An 18,390-nucleotide genomic window follows, 5' to 3' on the forward strand; every position below is an offset into this window, starting at 1 on the left:
AAAACCAAAAAAAAAAACACAGAATAGGACAAGACAAGCAATCAACAAAAAGTCAAAGAACAAAAGAAACACAGATGCTAAGACTGATACATTCATACACATACATAGAAAACCCATAAAAACAAAATTGGAAGCCATAATGTATAAAACAAGAAATCTGTAAGGGAAAAAACTGCAGACAAAGCATTATGAAACAAAAATAACAACAAAAAATACCATTGAATTTGATTTGTGGTGACCATCTACTGCTGGGCCTGCCCTTAAGTGTGCTTTGTCTTTAGGGAGAGTCCAGTGGTGAAAACTTCCTTTGCAAGCTTCTGAGTTACAGATGGGTCATGTGTCCACTCCCCTCTCAGTGCTGGGACCCCATCTGCGTTAGACTTGTACCGCTCATATGCATGAAGCCATGGCCTCTGCCCGCTCACATATTAACCATTCCTGTTGTACCTAGAAGGTTCCTTGGGGTGCTCCACCCCTGCTGGCTCTTGCCATGTTTCCCATCTCCTCTTCCACAAAGTTCTCTGAGCCATGAGGAGAGGGGTTTGATGAAGACATCCCATTTGGGATTAAATGTTCCAAGGTCTCTCACTGCCCGCACACTGTCCAGCTGTGAGTTTCTGTGTTCGTTCCCACCTGCTGCAGGAGGAAGCTGATGGTGGCTGGGCAAGACCCTGACCTACAGGCATACCAGAGTGCCGGTAGGAGATTTTACTGCTACCTTCCTTTGACAGACAGTAGTTGGTTTTCCCCTAGATCCACGGCCTGTCTAGTCTCAGGTTCTTGGCCAATCCAGGAAGTGTCAGGCATGGGTTGCATCTCATGAAGTAGGTCTTGACTCCACTCGGACTGACAACCTGAGGTTTTTCCCTGGACCACATGACGGAAGGAGAGAACCAACTTCTCTGACCTCACAAACCTGCCATGGCAGGTCATGCCCACCCACCCCCATATTGACATAAATAAACGTGATTGTATTTTTTTTTAAGATAAAAGATCGTCTCTGCCTTCGAGCTGCTCACCATCACTTACTAAGTATACACAGAAGCCCCGGGTTTGACCCTCAGAACTGCACAAACGGGACTGGAAGCTGGTCGGAAGGTCAACACTTGTTTCGGTTAGCTTGGGTTTCATGAGACCCTGCTTAGCATTTTTTAAAAAATTGTTAGACGTTTGATGTGGAGACGTAATTAATTTAAGGTGTTTACTTGCTGAGAGGTAGTCCAGGCCTTAAGTGAAGTTCAAGCTAGGGCTGGCAGGGGAATAACACGCCTGTCCAGAAATCATTCAGCCTGGGGATTATTGTCCCAAAACAGAGAAGTCAGAAAGAACTCAAGAGGAAATGAGAATGTGTAGTGGGTTTCTTTGCTTATGAGCATCCACATGCAGGGATTGCCCCCAAAAGTTGTGCCTAAATTTCCCAGCCGGCCTGGAAAATCTGCCTTGCATGGGCAGACCGGAAGCTGTACCGCTCATGGCGCTGGGCCACCAGAGGGCGCCAGGCAAGCGGGACCAGAGCAGCAGGATGGCTGCCGCGCGGCTGCTGCTGGTCCTGGCCGGGCGGCTGGAGTCGGTGAACTTCACGCAAAGTGTGTGTAGCCTCCTGGGCGCAGGGCAGGGACCCGGGCCGTGGTACATACACTGCAGCTTGGAGCGCGGACAGCTCGTCCTCTCCAGCAGTTCATTCCCCGGCGCCTCGGAGAGGCTTCCAATCCAGGTCTGGACAGGGAATCGTTGGGAAAGTGAGGGCGGAGGACGGGAAGCCGGGAGGGTGGTGACAGGCCAGCTCCCACCGTGGGCACCCCTAATCTCTGGAAATCCCGCCCTGCTTCAAAGCCTTAGTCCAGTCAACTCCCTCTTGTCAGAGACCCCCCTTCTGTCCTTTGCGGCTCTGGGCCAGCAGCGAGCTGCCCACAAACAGAGGTGTGGATGTGGGTGTGGCCGTCATTCTTCAGTCCACTGACCAGACTGTCTTGACCCGAAGGCCATGCACTCTCCGCATCTCCCCCAACGTCTGGGTCCCTCCAGGTGAGCTCCTAGGAACAGACTACGGAAGACAGCCCTTTCCCTTCACATTGCTGCTGGGTAGTCCGGTGGCGCCCCAAGGTGTGTATCCACAGCTACAAACTTCCTCTGCTGCTGGAGGATGGGGTCCCTGGTGAAGGCAACCACCACAGACTACTGGATCCTCTTCTTGCTGGTGGCCACATGGAATCTGATGAGGAGGTTCCAGGCTGGGACCCAACCAGGAGACCTATGAGCGGGGTCACCTTGGGTGTGGGCTGAGGGACAAGGGAAATGACTTGGTGGGGTTAAGCTTTGGACACTCTGGCCTTCTCCCTTTGACTCCCAGATACTGGAGTGTGGACTACAGCTGCCCCAGAACCAGCTTTCTTGTGTCCTTCTGGGGTTGAGGGAGGTGAGACAGACATCAACGACCCCTAACTCCCACTGAACAACCCTTCTCTGCCTTGGCCACAGGGGAAAGAAAGTGTGGATGGGCTGGGATCTGGCCATGGCCCTCACCTATGTCCCTCTTACCTGCTACCCACTCTTTGGGCTTTGGGCCAGCATTTTGTCTCCCTAAAGCTCTATCTACAAAGTCCCAAAAGTTGGAAGTTTGTCGATATGCTGTCAATCTGTTGGCTTTGCTTTGTTTTAGTCTGCCTACCCTCCTAGGCTGAGCTGGGGTCTCCCCAGATGTCATCCCTCGTTCTCTATGTACTTGTAATCTCCCAGGAGTCACAGCAGCAGCTCCAGGTAGGCTTGGCAGTAATGGAGGACAGTATATACCACATGGTTCTGACTGTGTCCCAGAGGACAAAGGGAGATGACCAAGCTACAGACTGCCCCTGCCCCTGGTCTGTCTCCTTGCCCCCTGTGGCCTCGTGGTGAATCAACATGTCTAACCCCAGGCCCGGATCCAAATAAATCCAAAGGAGGTGACTGCCTTTCCATGCTGGAGCCAGACGTAGAGGCTGCCAGGGAGGATGACAGAGACACTCAGACTTCTCCAGGGCCTACCACTCTCTCTCAGGTACGAACTTTACTTTAGCTATTGGCATATAACAACACACATGCATATGCATATATGGGGATGTTGCAGCTTGGAGTTGCAGGATGTGGAACAGATTTGGGGAGTGAGTTAGTCTACTGATAATTAAAAGATCACCTGAGATCAAAGACTCCAAGTGTTAAGCGTTCATGCGCCAACTGGTTAGCATTGAAGACCTTGTTTTGAGCCCCTACTCTCCCATAGAAGAAAGTCACTTAACCCTCCTTGAGTGTGTCTCCTTTCTGTTAAGTAACACTCACTTGCCTTATGCAATAGTTGTTCCAATCCAGTGCATCCGAACTGAAGGATGACGGAGGGACCCAACTCTAGTCCTGCCCATGTCCACACTCCTGAGGACAACCCCAACCATAGCAGAGGACAAAGGACGGTCAGCACTGGAGCCAGGTTTGCTCTTGGCTCTGGCTGCAACATCTGGGCCGCTGCAGGTAAGGAGTGACTTGGCCGGGATGGTCTAGTGCTCTTATGGACACCACATGCTTGCTGTGAATGCCCACACTACCTCCAGGTAAAAGGGAAGCTTACATGAAGCCCAGACCAGCAAAGCAAGGAGGGGGTCTGTGAGATGGTGCATGTAAAGGCTTCTGATGCCAAACCCTGAGACCTGAGTTCAATGCCTGTAGTCTCCTTCAAGGTGGCAGGAGAGGTCCTGCTCCATAAAGGCCTCTAACGTGCACATGCAAAGCCAGGCACATGTGCCCATATACACAGTAGGGAAAATTGCACATGTTTTCTAAAAGTGAAAAGATGGAACATAGACCCTCTTCCCCACAAACCAGGGGTCTGGAAAGGGGGGTACAAAATTTCTACTCCTCCATGACGGTCACAGAACATTCACAACCTTTATTGTAGGTGAGAACTCTGCTACAACTCTGGAAATAAAATCACAACATAGGGCCCTGGCCCTAAAGGGGCCGGAGTATTGGGAAGGTGAACACAGAGCCCCCACATCCCACAAAAGGTGCAGAATGATCTAGGCCTGAGCACAGGTCACTAGAAGCATAGGCCCTTGGTTGTTTAGCATAAGAAACATTGTGAACTTAAATATATAAATAGAGAAACCCAGACAGTAGGCAGGCCAAGCACTGTTCCCACACCCCTGGGAATCACAGCTAAGGCCTTGTTTCCTCCTCAAGTCATACTGGGAAGCAAAAGGCAGGGGAAGTCATCTTTGGATAATTTTGGGTTTTCTTACTTATGTACAAAAAAGAAATCTGTAACCCAAAATAGAGTTCTCTGTCCGTCTCTGACACTTCATCTGCCACCGGACTGTGTGGTTGAAGAACGGAATGGACATGAAAGGACAGATGCTTGGGTTTAGGAAGGGGCAGCATCTTGGGGGTCAGGAAAGTGCCTTTTCTCCCCTCTTCCCTCAGCTCCTATCCCTCCGTCTGCCTCCCACTGCCTAGGTCACCATACCCAAAGGAATGTGCCACCACTGAAGAACACTTCCAGAAACAGACCCCAACACCCTTTAAAACAGGTTAAATGTTAACCCTTTGAGTATTGGCCTTGGCAGGCAGAGATAAGGCCAAAAGCAGCTATCCATGAAGGCCTAGTCTGGCCTCTGGCCTCTGGACAAAGACCCTGAGGGATCAGGGTAGCCAGGGGCTGGAAACCCATAGCACATCTCTCAGTGCTGGGGGCCAATGAAGGTTACATAATCCAAGTAACTCAATCCAAGGAAATAACATCTGACCGCCGGCCACTCAGAGAGGGACCTGAAGGCAGGGGTCCTCCATGCCCATCCCTCAAGGAACTCCCAGGAGCTACAATGCTGCTGACACGGCCAGGAGGGGGCGCTGGAGTGGAGCTGCGGTGAGAGCTTCCCAATGTGGGAGCCAGTGGGCCCAGGAAGTGGGAAGGGGTTCCCCGGTACTGGAAGAAGTGGCCAAGGGTGTCCTGTTCATCTAGCGGAGTGATGACCGAAGGACCATAGTGCTGAGGGAGGAAGAGCAAAGCTTCAGGTTTACCTCACTCCCCCTCCCAATACTCATCCTGAAACTTCGCTGTGGGCACCGACCCTCCCGGACCTCAAGGCGTTCTAGAGCAGAAAAGCAGGGACCTCTCCGACTCTGCCTCACTTCCCTGGACCCTTCCCCTGTGCCTTGGAGACAGTCCCTCCAGACACCCAGCCCTCGGCCTCGCGGGTGTCTGAAAAGTATGCTGCACGCACTGGGAAGGCTCTAAGTTCAGGTGGGCAGGAGCGGGCAGAAAGAACTACAGGAAAGGGGCTTGGAAGGCACAGGAACAGGAAGTGCCGGGGGGGGGGAGCCGAGCTGCTCCGTTCTCCCCTCACAGAAAGCCTTTGGAAATCCCCAGGGAAACCGGGCAGGGAAAGCCAGCCCCATCGGTGTCTAGAAAGGGCTCTTCTGAGAGCTTAGACCTTCCTGGGAGAGACCACTTACCTGACTCTCAGTCTGAAGGAAAGAAAATAAATCTAAACCTGGTGGGAAAAGAAAAATCAAGATCAACCCCCTTCTAATCCCTTCACCACGAGAAAAAAAATGCCCCTACCCTGAGGCCCTGCAAAGAGTATGACCTTGGGATCAGTGTTATACCTTGGATGTCAGCCCCCAGTGGGAAGGCAGGAGGATACTCATGTAGTGGGAGACTAGACAGGAAGTCGCTGCCCAGTGTGCCCATTGCGGGGCTCCGCAGCACCGAAGATGGCTGGTGACCAGATGTCAGGATTCTGAATGGAGAGGAGGAGCTGGAGAAACTCACCGAGCACAGACGTCTTAGGTCCCATTCCGTCCACCCTCCCTGTCCCACGGCCTGCTGTGACAGGAAAGCAGTCCTGCCAGCCTGCCCCTTCTGCTCCAGATGCAGCCCTGCCTCATACCCTTTGCCTCCAGGAAGGGCTGGGATGGTGGCCGAGGTGACAGGGCAGTGCTTCTTAGCTGGGGGCAGATCGTCTTCATCTGATGAGCTTTCGATTGTCAGGTCAATAACTTCAACCCTCTTCTTACTCTCTGACGGACTGCCCTCTTGGACTGGGCTATACTGCAGGCCTGTGGGTGGGTAAGGCTGTGTCTCAGAAAAAGGGCCATCCATGAGTTAGCTCAGTCGGGGAGCAGGGGGTCACTCACCATCCAGCCCATACCCTGGCGGGGGGCAAACCTCAGATGCCTCCTTCTTAGGTTTCATGGGACACCAGGATCCGTCTTCCATGAACTGGATTTCATCACAATCCGAACAGGAATTAAGAATTTCCATGAATAAGCTAAGGGAGGAGGACACAGGAATTCATGAGGCTGGGAGCTGGCCAGAAGAGCAGTGTTCTAAGACTCACTTCCCGTGCCTCAGTCTCCCCGTCTGCACTGTCCACCCTCCTGGACCTCTCTGAGTTGTTGCTGGAAGAGAAGTAAAGCACAGGCTGGCCCTGTAGCTCAGGAACAGAGCACTTGCTTAGCATGTGGGCCGAGTCTGAGCCCCAGCACCGTGGGGGGAAGTATGTAAAAGAGATTCACTTTTTTTCTTTTTTTTTTTTTTTTTGAGACAGGGTTTCTCTGTGTAGCCCTGGCTGTCCTGGAACTCACTCTGTAGACCAGACTGGCTTTGAATTCAGAGATCCCCATGCCTCTGCCTCCAGAGTGCTGGGATTAAAGGTGTGCTCCACCAGGCCCAGAAAACTTCACAAATTTTAGGTGCAGGTGTAAGCCTTCTCACAAGATAATGTGAGGGCCCTACTGGAGGTTGTGCAAGGGGACTAAAAAAATTATTTGCTTGTTGGGGTGGTAGAAGACTAGCTACATAATATATCCAGGACCGCAAAAAAAAAGAAAAAAGGAAAAAAAAAACCCTTATTGTGGCAATCTAATGAATGCTATTTGCAACAGTAACAAGGCAAAGAAGTAAAGGAGCCTCGCTGCTATGCGCTGTGGGAAGTTCAGGTAGTCGTTACTGGCAATACATTGGAGCAATTCAATGTTCTGCTCTGCCATTCACGAACGTGACCTTCAGCGCTAGTGTCTTTCCTCATCTGCGATGTGTTACGGGGCTATGACGAGGACGCAATGAGAAAATGCATGCAAATGCTGAGTATGATGTCCTAGCTAGTCCTTGATGTCACACACGGTGGATGACTAAAGGAGACGCGGGCGTGAGAGCTGCAGTTCATGAGCAGTAAGCCATACAGTGGGGAGGGCATCTACGAGACTGTCCTAGCAGAGAGGGAGCAGCAAAGCCCTACCCATCAATAATAAGAGACTCATAGGGAGCCTTCTTGTCACACACAGGACACGTCCATGTTGGCTTCTTCTCATTCATCTGCAGATAAAGGGCAGCGTCGAAGCTCTGCAGGTGGGCACAGGTAAGGGCACGGCATGGGACAGTCAGGCGCATCTTCCCTAGCTGACGAGAGGAGAGTCCATTATAGAAAACCTTGCTCTAGTATCCTTAGGGACCCTCTTCAGGCTTTGACCCAACCCTCCTCCACTTCCTTTCGCTCCAGGTACCCACCGGGCACATGAGTGACACCCGGAGACTCGTAGTAGCCACCTCACTGTCAGGGTCAGCGGTCAATTTCTCCTTGACTGAAACGAGAGGGAGACCAAAGCCATGGGGTCAGTGAGGCTGGAAGCAGTCGGCCCCAGCTGAGAGGCAGCTGAGCAGAGTCTTTGGGGCCCCTTGGCATGCCACAGGAGTGGATCTGTATCAAGACGGCTGGGCGTGGAGAAGTGATTTCTCCATCCCTGAAGACGCTGCAACACCTCAGGGTGAAATGTGGGCTACATCAGGGATGATCTAGACGGAAAGGAAGCATCGTGTGAGGGTTAGCTGGAAAGCATCGTGTGAGGGTTAGCTGGAACGGCCTTTAGGGCTTTTCAGTAGAGAGCTCACTTCTTAGTAGGGTGGAATTGGGGTCTTAGAGATACAGAACTGTTGTATGATTGGGAATGCAAGGCTATTCCCGTTGCTTGAGGATCTATTTTCTCGACCACAGAGACTGAGGAGAAGCATAGGGGTTGGGGGAGGGCTGGAGACCACGTAAGAGAGCCTGTGGTAAAGCCTGGGGGGGGAGAGCAGGAACCCCTGAGCCCAAAGTAGAAGGAGGAAAAGGTACTCACTCAGTGCCCGGGAATGGTCTGGATTCCGGATACCCTTCGCTCTGAGTTTTTGTAGAAGGGTCCCTGCGGTTAACTGCCTCACCAGGTACACAGACAAGGAGTAATTCTACTTGGGGAACGGGAAGGGAGAGTTAGCTTCCGCTTCCCACCCTCCCCCTTCCCGGCATACTTTGTCTCACAACGACCAGAGACTGGTCTTGAGCAGAGGGGCCCAAAAGAACAAATGAACCCCCAACCCCAAACTAGATGGCTCCCCTGCAGCCTCTGCTGGCCTTCCAGCTGCACTCACCCGTCCAAACTCAGATGACCAATTAACCACAATGGTGTTGGGAACCGTGGCCGAGAGCCGAGCCAGGGATGTGATGTTGATTGGACGGCTGGGCCTCTTGGGCTCCGCTCCATTCTTGGTTGGGGGGAGGTAACCCTGAGGAAGGGAGGGAGAGGGATTTGTTAGAGGAGACACAGCACCGGGAAGGAGTTCAACTCTAACAACAGAAATCCTGTCTCGAATTACTCTCTGGAGGGAGGCCAGCTCACTCATGAGCAAGAGTAGGATCCACTCGGAGATGCAAAACAAGGGCCCTACACAGGGCCCTGAGGGTTGACTTCTGGGGAGAAGGGGAGCTTATTTATTAACTAAGGAACCAGGAACCCATCAAGTGAATCCCAGGGAACAACATGGATATTTCTCATCTACTCTCATCAGACGCCGTAACCTCTCAGAAGTCTTTTCTAAACCTTTGTATTTAACTAGTGTCCCTCTTCTGGGTTCTAACAAAAATTACTCAGCCCTATTTTATTTTACTTTTTTTTTCTGACCCTTTAAGAATTCCACACCATGTGTTTTGATCCTATTCACTCCCATCCTCGATTCTTCCCAGGACTCCCCGCTTTTCTACTCACCCAACTTTGAGCCCCCCATTAACGTGTCAGGCACAGTCTGTGCTGCCCATATACTCTTGGGTGTATGGCCTGCCACAGAAGCATGGTCTCTCTAGATTATAATGATAAACTGAGCAACTACTACAGGGCGGGCACTGTACTCAGCATACCTTTTCTTAAGAGGTTTTTACTTAATATTTACTTGTTGCCAAAAGGGAAGAATCTTTACCTACCGGCAGGGGGCAGAGTTTCCCATTAACTTTGACAAAGAGGTTAGGGGGGAAATAGTCCTCCTGAGGGCAGCTGGTCTCACAGAGACAGAACCTGGTGAGAAAGGACAGGGTGAATGCTAAGTGGCAGTTTCCTGAGGGGACTCTATCCCTGAAGCGGGGAACTCTAGACAAAAAGCAGTCAGAGATCATTTGCAGCGCCCAGCATCCAGAGTGACCTGGGCAGAACAAAAAGAGCAGCATGCCATTCCCTTGGGTAGCATCCACCCTTGCTAGGGAGCAGCTCACCTTAGCTGCACTTGTATGGTATAATCGCACTTGGCTCCTGGCAGAACCTCCCTGCAATGGAAAGAGAAACGTCAGTGCAGGGGGTGCAGCTAGGCAGAGAGAAAGACAGGCAAAAGGATAAGCAGCAACACAGAGCAGAGGAGAGCAGAGGAGAGAGGCCGAGGCCGGGAGGAAGTCCCCGGAGACAAGGCAGGATGACGAGAGACGGACCTGGATGTGAGGATCTGCTGCACCTGCTGCGGCGTCAGGGCAAAGGTGAAGTGTGCTTCTTCAAACCTCTGGCTGGAGGCGGATGCTGAGGACACAAACCAATGCACAGTCATTCCCAAGCCCATGCCTCACAAGCAACTTGCTCCCATCCCAGACTGCTGATTCTACAGGACTAAAATGAACCAGAGTCCAGAAAGGGACTCTGAGGGGCCACAGCCAGCCATACCGAGGGTGGTGGGCCGGATGAGCTCCCCATAGACTTCGTAGAAGGGCAGCGGTTTCATGGTGACATCAGGGTGCACGGGCTGGGGCAGAGGAGGGTGCATGTCCACCTCGCGCTTAGGACCCAGCAGGGTACCAGGGGTTAGAAGGGAGGGAGGAATGGGGGCTAGAGGGCCGGGGGAGCCTACAGAAGAGGTGCCAGGGGGCAAGGAGAGAAGGGAGAGGTCAGAGGGCCCCAGGGTCTTCCGGGGAAAGCGCCGGCGGTAGAGTTCTTTGATCTTCATCTGGACACTGGGGGCACAGTTAGACTTGAGGAGGTGCAGGGCCTTGGCCAGGAGCTCGTGTTTCCGTCCACTCTTGTTCCGGCCAGCGAAGCCAAGGAGCACCTGGAGCTCAGACACTCGGAAACTCATCACCATGTGCTGGGAGAGGAGCACAGAAATAACCCCACGTCACATCACGTCACGGAAGCCTGTCCTGCTGACGACAGAAGCAGAGCTCCTGGGGGACAGTGCCTCTCCCCTCCACCCCCAGTGCTGAAAGGTTCTCTAAAACTAGTGCACTACCTCCAAGTAGCTGACTTAACTAGCTGAGCCCTCGGAGACCACTCAGCCCCATCCCCACCCCTGACCCAGACATTCCCTTAAGCTGATTATAGTCTCTCCAGGGTTCAGACTCTCGGGGTGTTCCTAGCCTTCGGGGAAAAGGATAGGAGACTAGGAGGAAGAAAAGGATTCAGGGCAGACAGCCCCATGAGAAAGAGGCCAGGTGGCTAGAGGTTGTATCCCACAGCCCGCCCCTCCTGATCACCTAATCCACCTCTATTGTCCACACATCTCTAAACTGAAGCTTCTATGGTCAGCAATTTTAGGTCCAAGCTCAACACTCCATCATCATCATCATCCCACCCACGCCCCCACACTTTTTATATTAGTTACACCCCCACACTCCTTTAGTCCTGTTTTACTAGAAGGAAGCTATCAAAACTTGTAGGAGAGAAGGGTGATCCATATGTCTTGGTAACTGACCTGATTTACTCCATCAGGAACTAATATCTCGCTTCTCTCCCTCACACGTGATATACACACCCACAGGGGTGGAAACCAGGGTAGAGTTCTCAAAAGAGATGCCAGGAGAAAAGAGACTGATGTCCACGGACCACCGCACAGAAGTAAGCTCTTTTGTGTTTGTTTGCTTTTGAGTTTCTCTGTGTACTGCCCCTGGCTGGTCTCGAAGATCCGCCTGCCTCTGCCTCCCTAGTGTTGGCCACCTCTGCTCCTCTCGAAAAACCAGCTCTTAAAGGGTGATGACCCAGCAGCTAGAACTCAAGCCTGTCTAGGACGAGGATGGAGCAAAGCCGGAAGATGGGGGAATGAAGGTCCAAGGTTCTGAGGGCTGGCTCAGAGGTGAGGGCGGGACAAGAGCTCTCTCCTCGTAGGACTCCCTTCTGTGAATGTCTACAAGCCCTACTCAGGGGCAGGTCGTTAGCTCTCCAAGTTCTTTTCCTCTTGGACTCCTTTTCAGGAATGTGATGAAAACCTTGTCCTTCTAGCTTTCCATTCTTACCTCCTCCTACTTGGTTTTATTCCTCCATTGGCTTTATAACTTATTTCCTATCCTATGGTTCACACCCCTCCACCTCTCCAAAGACAGCGACTCCTCAAGACAGTTCCTTCCCCTCGGCCACCAGGATGCTCCTGCCCCACCCCTTCAGGTACACTCCCATACAGCCCCGCCCCCTACGTCTCAGAGGCCAGCTGGTACTTCCCAAGGTTCAGATGCCAACCGCAGCCTCAAAGCCTCCATCCTAAGCAGCATGTCCGCGGGAGCCTGCCAACATCTGGCCCTCGGATCCCGTCCCTACATCTCCCCCTTGACTGCCGCATCTCCCGGCCTGATGGACTCGCCCCTCCGCCTCTGGAGCAGCTGTCTCTCGCCGGGCACTACCCTGCAACCACCTACTACTAAAAGCCGCTACGGCCCGCGTCCCCGCCCCCTGTGCCTCGGCCCCCAGCGGCGACAATTTTCCCCCTCCGCCCCACCCCTGCATCTGCCCTGCGGCCCCGCCCCCGGGGTGCCGCCGCAGCCCCTGCTTCCCGCGGCCGCTGCCCGCGCATCCCTGCAGCCCGCGCCTGACACGCCGCCCGCGCCCACCCCAGCCCGCGGCGCCCAGCCGGGTCGCCTCCCCGCCTCGGCGCGCCGCCGAGCGAGTCCTGACGGCGCTGGGGGAGGGGGCAGGTACCTTTAACTCGCCCAGCTCCGCCATCTTGAGACATCGCAGGCGCCCCAGCCCGAGCCGGAGCTCAGGCCCAGGGACCGGCGCAAACTCTCCGCCCCAGCGCCGGCCGCAAAGGCCGCCTGCTCCGCCCCGTCCGGCCCCCTACACCTCCCCTTCCCGGCCCCGCCCGCCGGGCTTCGGACCGCCGCCGGCCTCGCCCCTTCTTCCGCAGCCCCGCCGCCGGGGCAAGCCTCCGGCCGGCCGGCGGGGGACGCGGTGGCCCCGCGGGGAGTGTGCGGCTCGGGGATCGCGAGCCCCTGCGGGTAACGCAGAGGAGGCGGGCCCGGAGGGATGGGCTTTTTGGGGAGCCGAGGATACTTGAAAGATGGAGGGAAAAGTATCCGGAACTGCCGGAGCTCCGAGGCATGGGGGAGGGGCGGCGAAGTTGCAGCCCGTGTCCCCGGGAGCTGCAAGTTTAGCCAGCGAAACCCCAGAGTTCTGCCAACTCCGGGAGCGAGACGCTCTGGCCCGTTTTAGGGAAGTTGGGGACTTGTGAACAGCTGGGGACGGCTGTTGCCGGTCCTTCACCTCCTCCCCCGAACACACAGCAACTCCAAGCGCAGCTCCTGCTGGCGCCACACGACTCAGGGCTTGAACAGCCACGAAGTTGGGTGCGGAGAGCCAGACTTACCTGCAGAGTTGCGGGAGTGCGCCCCAGTGCGGAAAGGGCTCGCGCCGCTCCCGCAGCCTGCACAGCCGGAGGTCGGTCCGGCAGCTGGACGCTGCAGCCGCAGCTCCGCCCGGACAGAGCTCCGCCCGGCCGAGCGTTGCTGCTGCGGCCGCCCCCTCCAGGACAAGCCCGCCAGGACCTCGGAGAGGGGAGAAGGGCGGAGCGCAGGAGCCCGGCGGGAGATATTAACTCTTGGGAGCACTTAGGAGAGAAGAGGTTCTGGACATTCAGAGTTCTCAGGAACCCTGTGCTTCCCTTAAGCGGGAATGTAAGGACAGGGTTGGGCAGGGAGGCAAGATTGTGTGTTTAAAGAGGTTCTAGGGCCAGGCGTTGGTGGCGCACGCCTTTAATCCCAGCACTTGGGAGGCAGAGGCAGGCGTATCTCTGTGAGTTCGAGGCCAGCCTGGTCTACAGAGCTAGTTCCAGGACAGCCTCCAAAGCCACAGAGAAACCCTGTCTCGAAAAAAAAAAAAGAGGTTCTAGGATGAAATCTCCATCTGCCTAAGGGAAAGCCTGGGCTACAAATGGAAAATAAACAACCCAAACCCTAACAGATGGCCCTCTATCACCCGACCTTCAAATATGCTTACAGTAACTAGGTATCCCACAGTTTTGGTGTCGTTCAAAGTGAACACAGGGGAGGAACACGTACATAGGAAACACTTTTGACCCTTACTGAAATGCCTACCCCTCCCCCAACGCTTTGCCCTCCTCAGTGGGCCCTGACTCAACCAAGCTGGCCACTCACTGGCAGACTTGAGTAATTCATTTCTGTATTTATGAAGATAGCTACTTTAGGGCAGTGTGCCTTATATACTAATTATTGTAAAGCAAACAAAACAATTTTATAGTTGTTTGGGGCCTAAGGGATAATGTCATTTGTTCAGTAAATATTTGACAAGGGGGGAGGTAAATCTTAAAGTGCTAATCAGGGATTGTTAGGTGCTGAGGGCTTAAAACCTTTCAAAAGCTCAGTCTACATCAGAGGCAAGTTGTTATACAAACAATGAGCATGAAAAAAATAAACAGCTCTAATAAATACTAGGAATAATCCCATTTACTTAAGCCTTCAGTGTAATCCTTTCCATCAGCACCAACCCAAGCTGCAAGCCTTACGGTGCTAACAATATTTCCAGGTACCTGATAAACCGCCCCTGACTACCTCCCGGACTTTGTTCCTGGGGAAATGACCACCACACTGGGGATAGGAGGGGGATGGTCCTTGCCGCCTGGAATGATGGTCCCCTCAAGCTAAACTGAGGCTAAGTATTTGGCCCTAAGTCCGATCTGCTGCCTCCCACATCTGTCTTAATCAGGCCCTGATGCTTTTTATCTGAGTTGGAGGTGGTGTAGTTCATTGGTACAGCCACCTGAGCTCACTGCTGATCCTTACACTTTATTTCTTCTTAAATTTGATATCCCTTTTTGTCCAAGACTTTTTTGTGACACCAGGCCCCAGGTAAATAGGTATAGAAAAGTAATTTTATAATCAAGCATTTACTGACAATAAACCATAAAGAAATTTTCTCTTTTTTTCCCCAAGGCAGAGTGTTTCCCTGTGTAATAACCCTGGCCATCCTGGAACTCAATCTGTAGACCAGGCTGGCCTTGAACTCGATGGGATCCACCTGCCTCTGCCTCCCGAGTGATGTATTAAAGATGTGCACCACCACTGCCCACCATAGAGAAATTTCTAATTCTTTGGTATGCATATAACTTTACCATTTATTAAGGATGAAAGCAGCCATGTGTGGTGGCCCATGCCTTGAATAAAGAGCTGTTTGTTTGCTTTAATGAAACTCAAGTTCGAAACTCAAAGAGCAATTTTTTTAAAAACCAACCTTTCTAACAATATAATACAAAGATATACTAATTCAACACATTCTAAGGAGTGATGATAAGAAAACATTTAAAATATTTATTTCCCATAATTAATCCATTATGTTTTTATAAGAACAGAAAGTTTTGTCTGAACAGTTAAAAAAAAACATTGCCAACACATGAAATTTATGTCAATTATACCTCAGCAATGCTATAAAAATGTGCCACAGAAAATAAGTCTCATCTTAATTGTTAGTGATATAATGAAAGAAGATCCCCTTAAAGTGTTAATTTGAAAGTTAGACATGTCCCCCATCTGTAATCCCAGCATACCAAGGGCAGGCAAATCAACTCAAGTTTGAGGCCAGCCTGGTCTGCGTGTGAGTTCCACTCCAGCCAAGACTATGTGACGAGACTCAGTCTCAAAACTAAAGTAAAAATCAGCCAGGTATGGTAGTGCACACCTCTAACCCTAGCAATTGGGAAGCAGAGGCAGGCGGATTCCTGTGAGTCCCAAGACAGCCAGCACTTGATAGGTGAGAATTGAAGGCCAAGCCAGATGTGGTGAAGACCTATAACCTCAGTACTCCAAAGGTGGAGGCGGGCAGATCTCTGTGAGTTCTCAGGAGGCAGAGGATCTCTGAGTTGGAGGCCAGCCTGATCTACAGAACAAGTTCCAGGACAGCCCGGGCTACACAGAGAAACTCTGTCTGGGGAAAAAAGTTCAAGGCCAGTCTGAACTACATGAAACCCTGCCTGAAAAGGGGGAGGGTTGGGGGAGGTGCTGGAGGCAGTGAGAGGCTCAGTCAGTAGAGATGCCCGCTAACTTGGGCCCACTCTCCACACGGTAAAAGGAGAGGACTAACTTCCAAAAGCTGTCTTCTAACCTCCAAACATGCCAGGGCATGCAAGATAAATATACATGTAGTAAATGTTTAAATGAAAATGATGAAAGTTACGTGAAGACTGGGGTAGGAGGTTTAGCTCAGTGACAATGCCTGGACCCTGGTCCCCTTTCAGTGGGAATGTGAGGATACACATCCCAGTGTCATAAGGGGTTGACAGAGCACTGGGGCACCTCAATCTCATCCTCTGTGCAAGCTCTCTTGGTAAGAACCCGGGCTGATGCCGGGCGTTGGTGGCGCACACCTTTAATCCCAGCACTTAGGAGGCAGAGGCAGGTGGATCTCTGTGAGTTCGAGACCAGCCTGGTCTACAAGAGCTAGTTCCAGGACAGCCTCCAAAGCCACAGAGAAACCCTGTCTCGAAAAAAACCAAAAAAAAAAAAAAAAAAAAAAAAAAAAAGAACCCGGGCTGAGGCTTCAGCTTTTGGTGGAGCACCTGCCTCAAATGCCTAAGGCCCTGGGTATTCTCCCCAGTGTTGGTTTCATTTTTTTTAATCCATTCTGCTCTTATACTCTATCCCAATGGTTGGCACATAGTAGACTCCTTAAATATGTGTTTAATAAATTAATGTTGCCCATTGGAACCTTTCAAAGACATAATAATGTTGGGGGATGAAGGATGGCTCAGTGGATAATAGCACTTAATGTTCTTTCAGGGGACCAGAGTTTCAGGTCCTAGCACTCACAACCACCTGTAACTTCAGCTCTAGGGGACCCAACACTTGCCTCCATGGGCACAGGTGTGGACAGACACATGCACATAAGATTTAAAAAGTAGTATGAGTGATACCATCAGTGCCACCAAAAGCTACACCCACTCTCACCTGTATACAGCCCTACAACCAAACCCGGAAAATGAGGGACGATGAGGCAACGCATCCCTACCAGAGTCTGCTTAGACCACCCAGGGGAAAGGAGCCAGCACCAGGACTAGAGCAGCTTGTGGGCAGGGATTATGATGCCAAGGAAAATCCACTAGCATTTGAAGTGACAGTTTAAGAGACTGTACAGGAAATTTTGTCAGAAAGGCAGGCGCTAGGGAGGGCTCTGCTCCATTATTAGTATAACTGACTCCTCCAGGCCGCCATCCTGGGATCAGCCAGAGGCCTGGTTTTCTAACCTCAACTGTTTCCTGACACACTTGAACGTAGCCAAATGAACTCTCCCTCTAGACCTTCCTCTCTGCAGTTTCTCAGTTTCCCCACCCAAACGTCCAAATATGAGGAAAGTACCAGTCCTTGGTAATGAGAGGAAGGGGGAAAGATTCTGCTCCTCTTAGAAAGCACTGAACCCTTTCAGAGCCCCCTTCTTATCAGTCTTTCTGGTTTCCTCCCCCTTAAAACAGTTCCTGTCCACATGAATCTCAAAGCCGAGCTGTCCATTCTCTATGATCTCCCCCACGAATCGCAGCTGCGTGTCTGCCTGCCTCAGCCTGAGCTCTAGACCAGTTCCTGTAGCCTGTGTAGCCCCAGTTTTCCACAGCAGCCTCTCTTTGCTTTCTCTGGAGCCAGACCCTGTCTGACCCGGCTTAACCCAGCAGGGGCGCGGGCTGGAGGAAGGACCCTGGCAGGGGTCTGTTCATAGGCCACCAGGACCCTGGCAGGGGTCTGTTCATAGGCCACCAGGCCTAGGTTCCAGAGTTTGGAGGAACTCATTCCCATGTTGTAACTAGGCAAGAGGACCGTCAGGTGGCTGAGAGAGCAAATCTTTCTGCCCTAGAACAGAACCCGAATGTTGCTTCCTTCTTTCAAGAATCAGACTTCTCTCACTGTGTACCTAGGAGTCAATTGTATACTGAAAGCTGCCTTAGGATGTATGTGCACCATTTTCTTAAAATTAGCTTTTTTTCTTTATTCCTATGTGCACCTGAAACGAAGAATGGTGATCACAGGAGACCATGTGTTTAACAGATAAAACTTTTTATTTATTCATTTTTTACATTTATACCGTGTGTACTCACACACATATTTGTGGAGGTGAAAGGACAACTTTATTGATTCTCTCCTTCCGCCATAGACCGGCAACAAGTGTGCTAACTACTGAGATATTTGCCCAGTGTTAGCTAGCCTGGGGAAGAAAGGGTTTATTAGGCTGATACTACCGAGTCACAGTCCACCACTGAGGGAAGTCAGGGCAGGGACCGAAGCAGGAACCATGGAGCGATAATGCAGTTTGCTGGCTCCCTCTCTGGCTCATGGACAGCTAGCTTTCTTAAATAGCCCAAGCCCATGGTGGGCTGGTCCTATCCATCAACCAGCAGTCAAGAAAATGCTCACTGACATGCTCAAAGACCAATGGGATCTAGGCAATTCTTCAATTGAGTTTCTGTCATCCTACGTAACTCATTTGCGTCAAGTTGACAATAAAAACTAACCAGTACAGAAGCCCTGTCTCAAAATCAATAATAAATAAGCGAATAAATTAGAGCGGAACAGATGGCTCAGCAGGCTAAGGCACTTCTGACAACTTGAGTCTGATCCCCCTGGAACCCACGAGGTAGGAGAAGAGAACCCAGTCCTATAAGTTGTCCGCTGACCTCTAAACATGCGTGTGGCATACTGTCATACGCACACAGGCAGGTAAGTAATTACAACAATAATATTCCGCGTCCTCTGCAGCTCTTAGCTTCTTTTTATATGTGTGTATTTGCATGGGAGAGAGATAGTGCGGGTGCAGGAAACTAGGAAGGGCCCCGGGAGAGGGCTGGGGGAGGCTTTAAGGAGATGTGTGACAGGGAGGTCA

General features: G+C 51.9%; 2 protein-coding genes across 4 annotated transcripts; one reads left to right on the forward strand and one right to left on the reverse strand.

Moving 5' to 3' along the window:
• The first annotated feature begins 1,413 nt into the window (after positions 1–1,413).
• On the forward strand, positions 1,414–3,775 carry Nudt17 (nudix hydrolase 17). The gene is given in 8 exon segments (XM_040751468.1): positions 1,414–1,714; positions 1,863–2,156; positions 2,300–2,416; positions 2,660–2,702; positions 2,705–2,757; positions 2,913–2,968; positions 3,343–3,374; positions 3,377–3,775. Coding segments are annotated over 8 exon segments (1,017 nt in total). The 5' UTR covers positions 1,414–1,444; the 3' UTR covers positions 3,529–3,775.
• A 112-nt stretch (positions 3,776–3,887) lies between these two features.
• Positions 3,888–13,024, reverse strand: Pias3 (protein inhibitor of activated STAT 3). Of its 3 annotated transcripts, none has more exons than XM_040752190.1 (14): positions 12,884–13,024; positions 9,979–10,396; positions 9,753–9,837; positions 9,543–9,593; positions 9,258–9,348; positions 8,432–8,566; positions 8,143–8,248; positions 7,535–7,608; positions 7,266–7,426; positions 6,163–6,296; positions 5,916–6,084; positions 5,632–5,765; positions 5,479–5,516; positions 3,888–5,011 (listed from the first exon to the last, which is right to left on the reverse strand). In XM_040752190.1, exons 2-14 carry the CDS (start codon positions 10,391–10,393, stop codon positions 4,745–4,747), a joined length of 1,860 nt encoding a protein of 619 aa, XP_040608124.1. In that variant the 5' UTR covers positions 10,394–10,396; positions 12,884–13,024; the 3' UTR covers positions 3,888–4,744. The 3 variants fall into 3 exon arrangements, with proteins under 3 accessions (XP_040608124.1, XP_040608123.1, XP_040608125.1); XM_040752189.1 differs by lacking the exon at positions 12,884–13,024 and adding an exon at positions 12,217–12,359; XM_040752191.1 differs by lacking the exons at positions 3,888–5,011; positions 5,479–5,516; positions 5,632–5,765; ... (1 more) ...; positions 6,163–6,296; positions 12,884–13,024 and adding an exon at positions 12,217–12,359 and having other exon boundaries at positions 7,262–7,426.
• Between the last annotated feature and the right edge of the window lie 5,366 nt (positions 13,025–18,390).

This window comes from Mesocricetus auratus, unplaced genomic scaffold (assembly GCF_017639785.1).
Source record: "Mesocricetus auratus isolate SY011 unplaced genomic scaffold, BCM_Maur_2.0 Super-Scaffold_100009, whole genome shotgun sequence".
Taxonomy (NCBI): domain Eukaryota; kingdom Metazoa; phylum Chordata; class Mammalia; order Rodentia; family Cricetidae; genus Mesocricetus; species Mesocricetus auratus.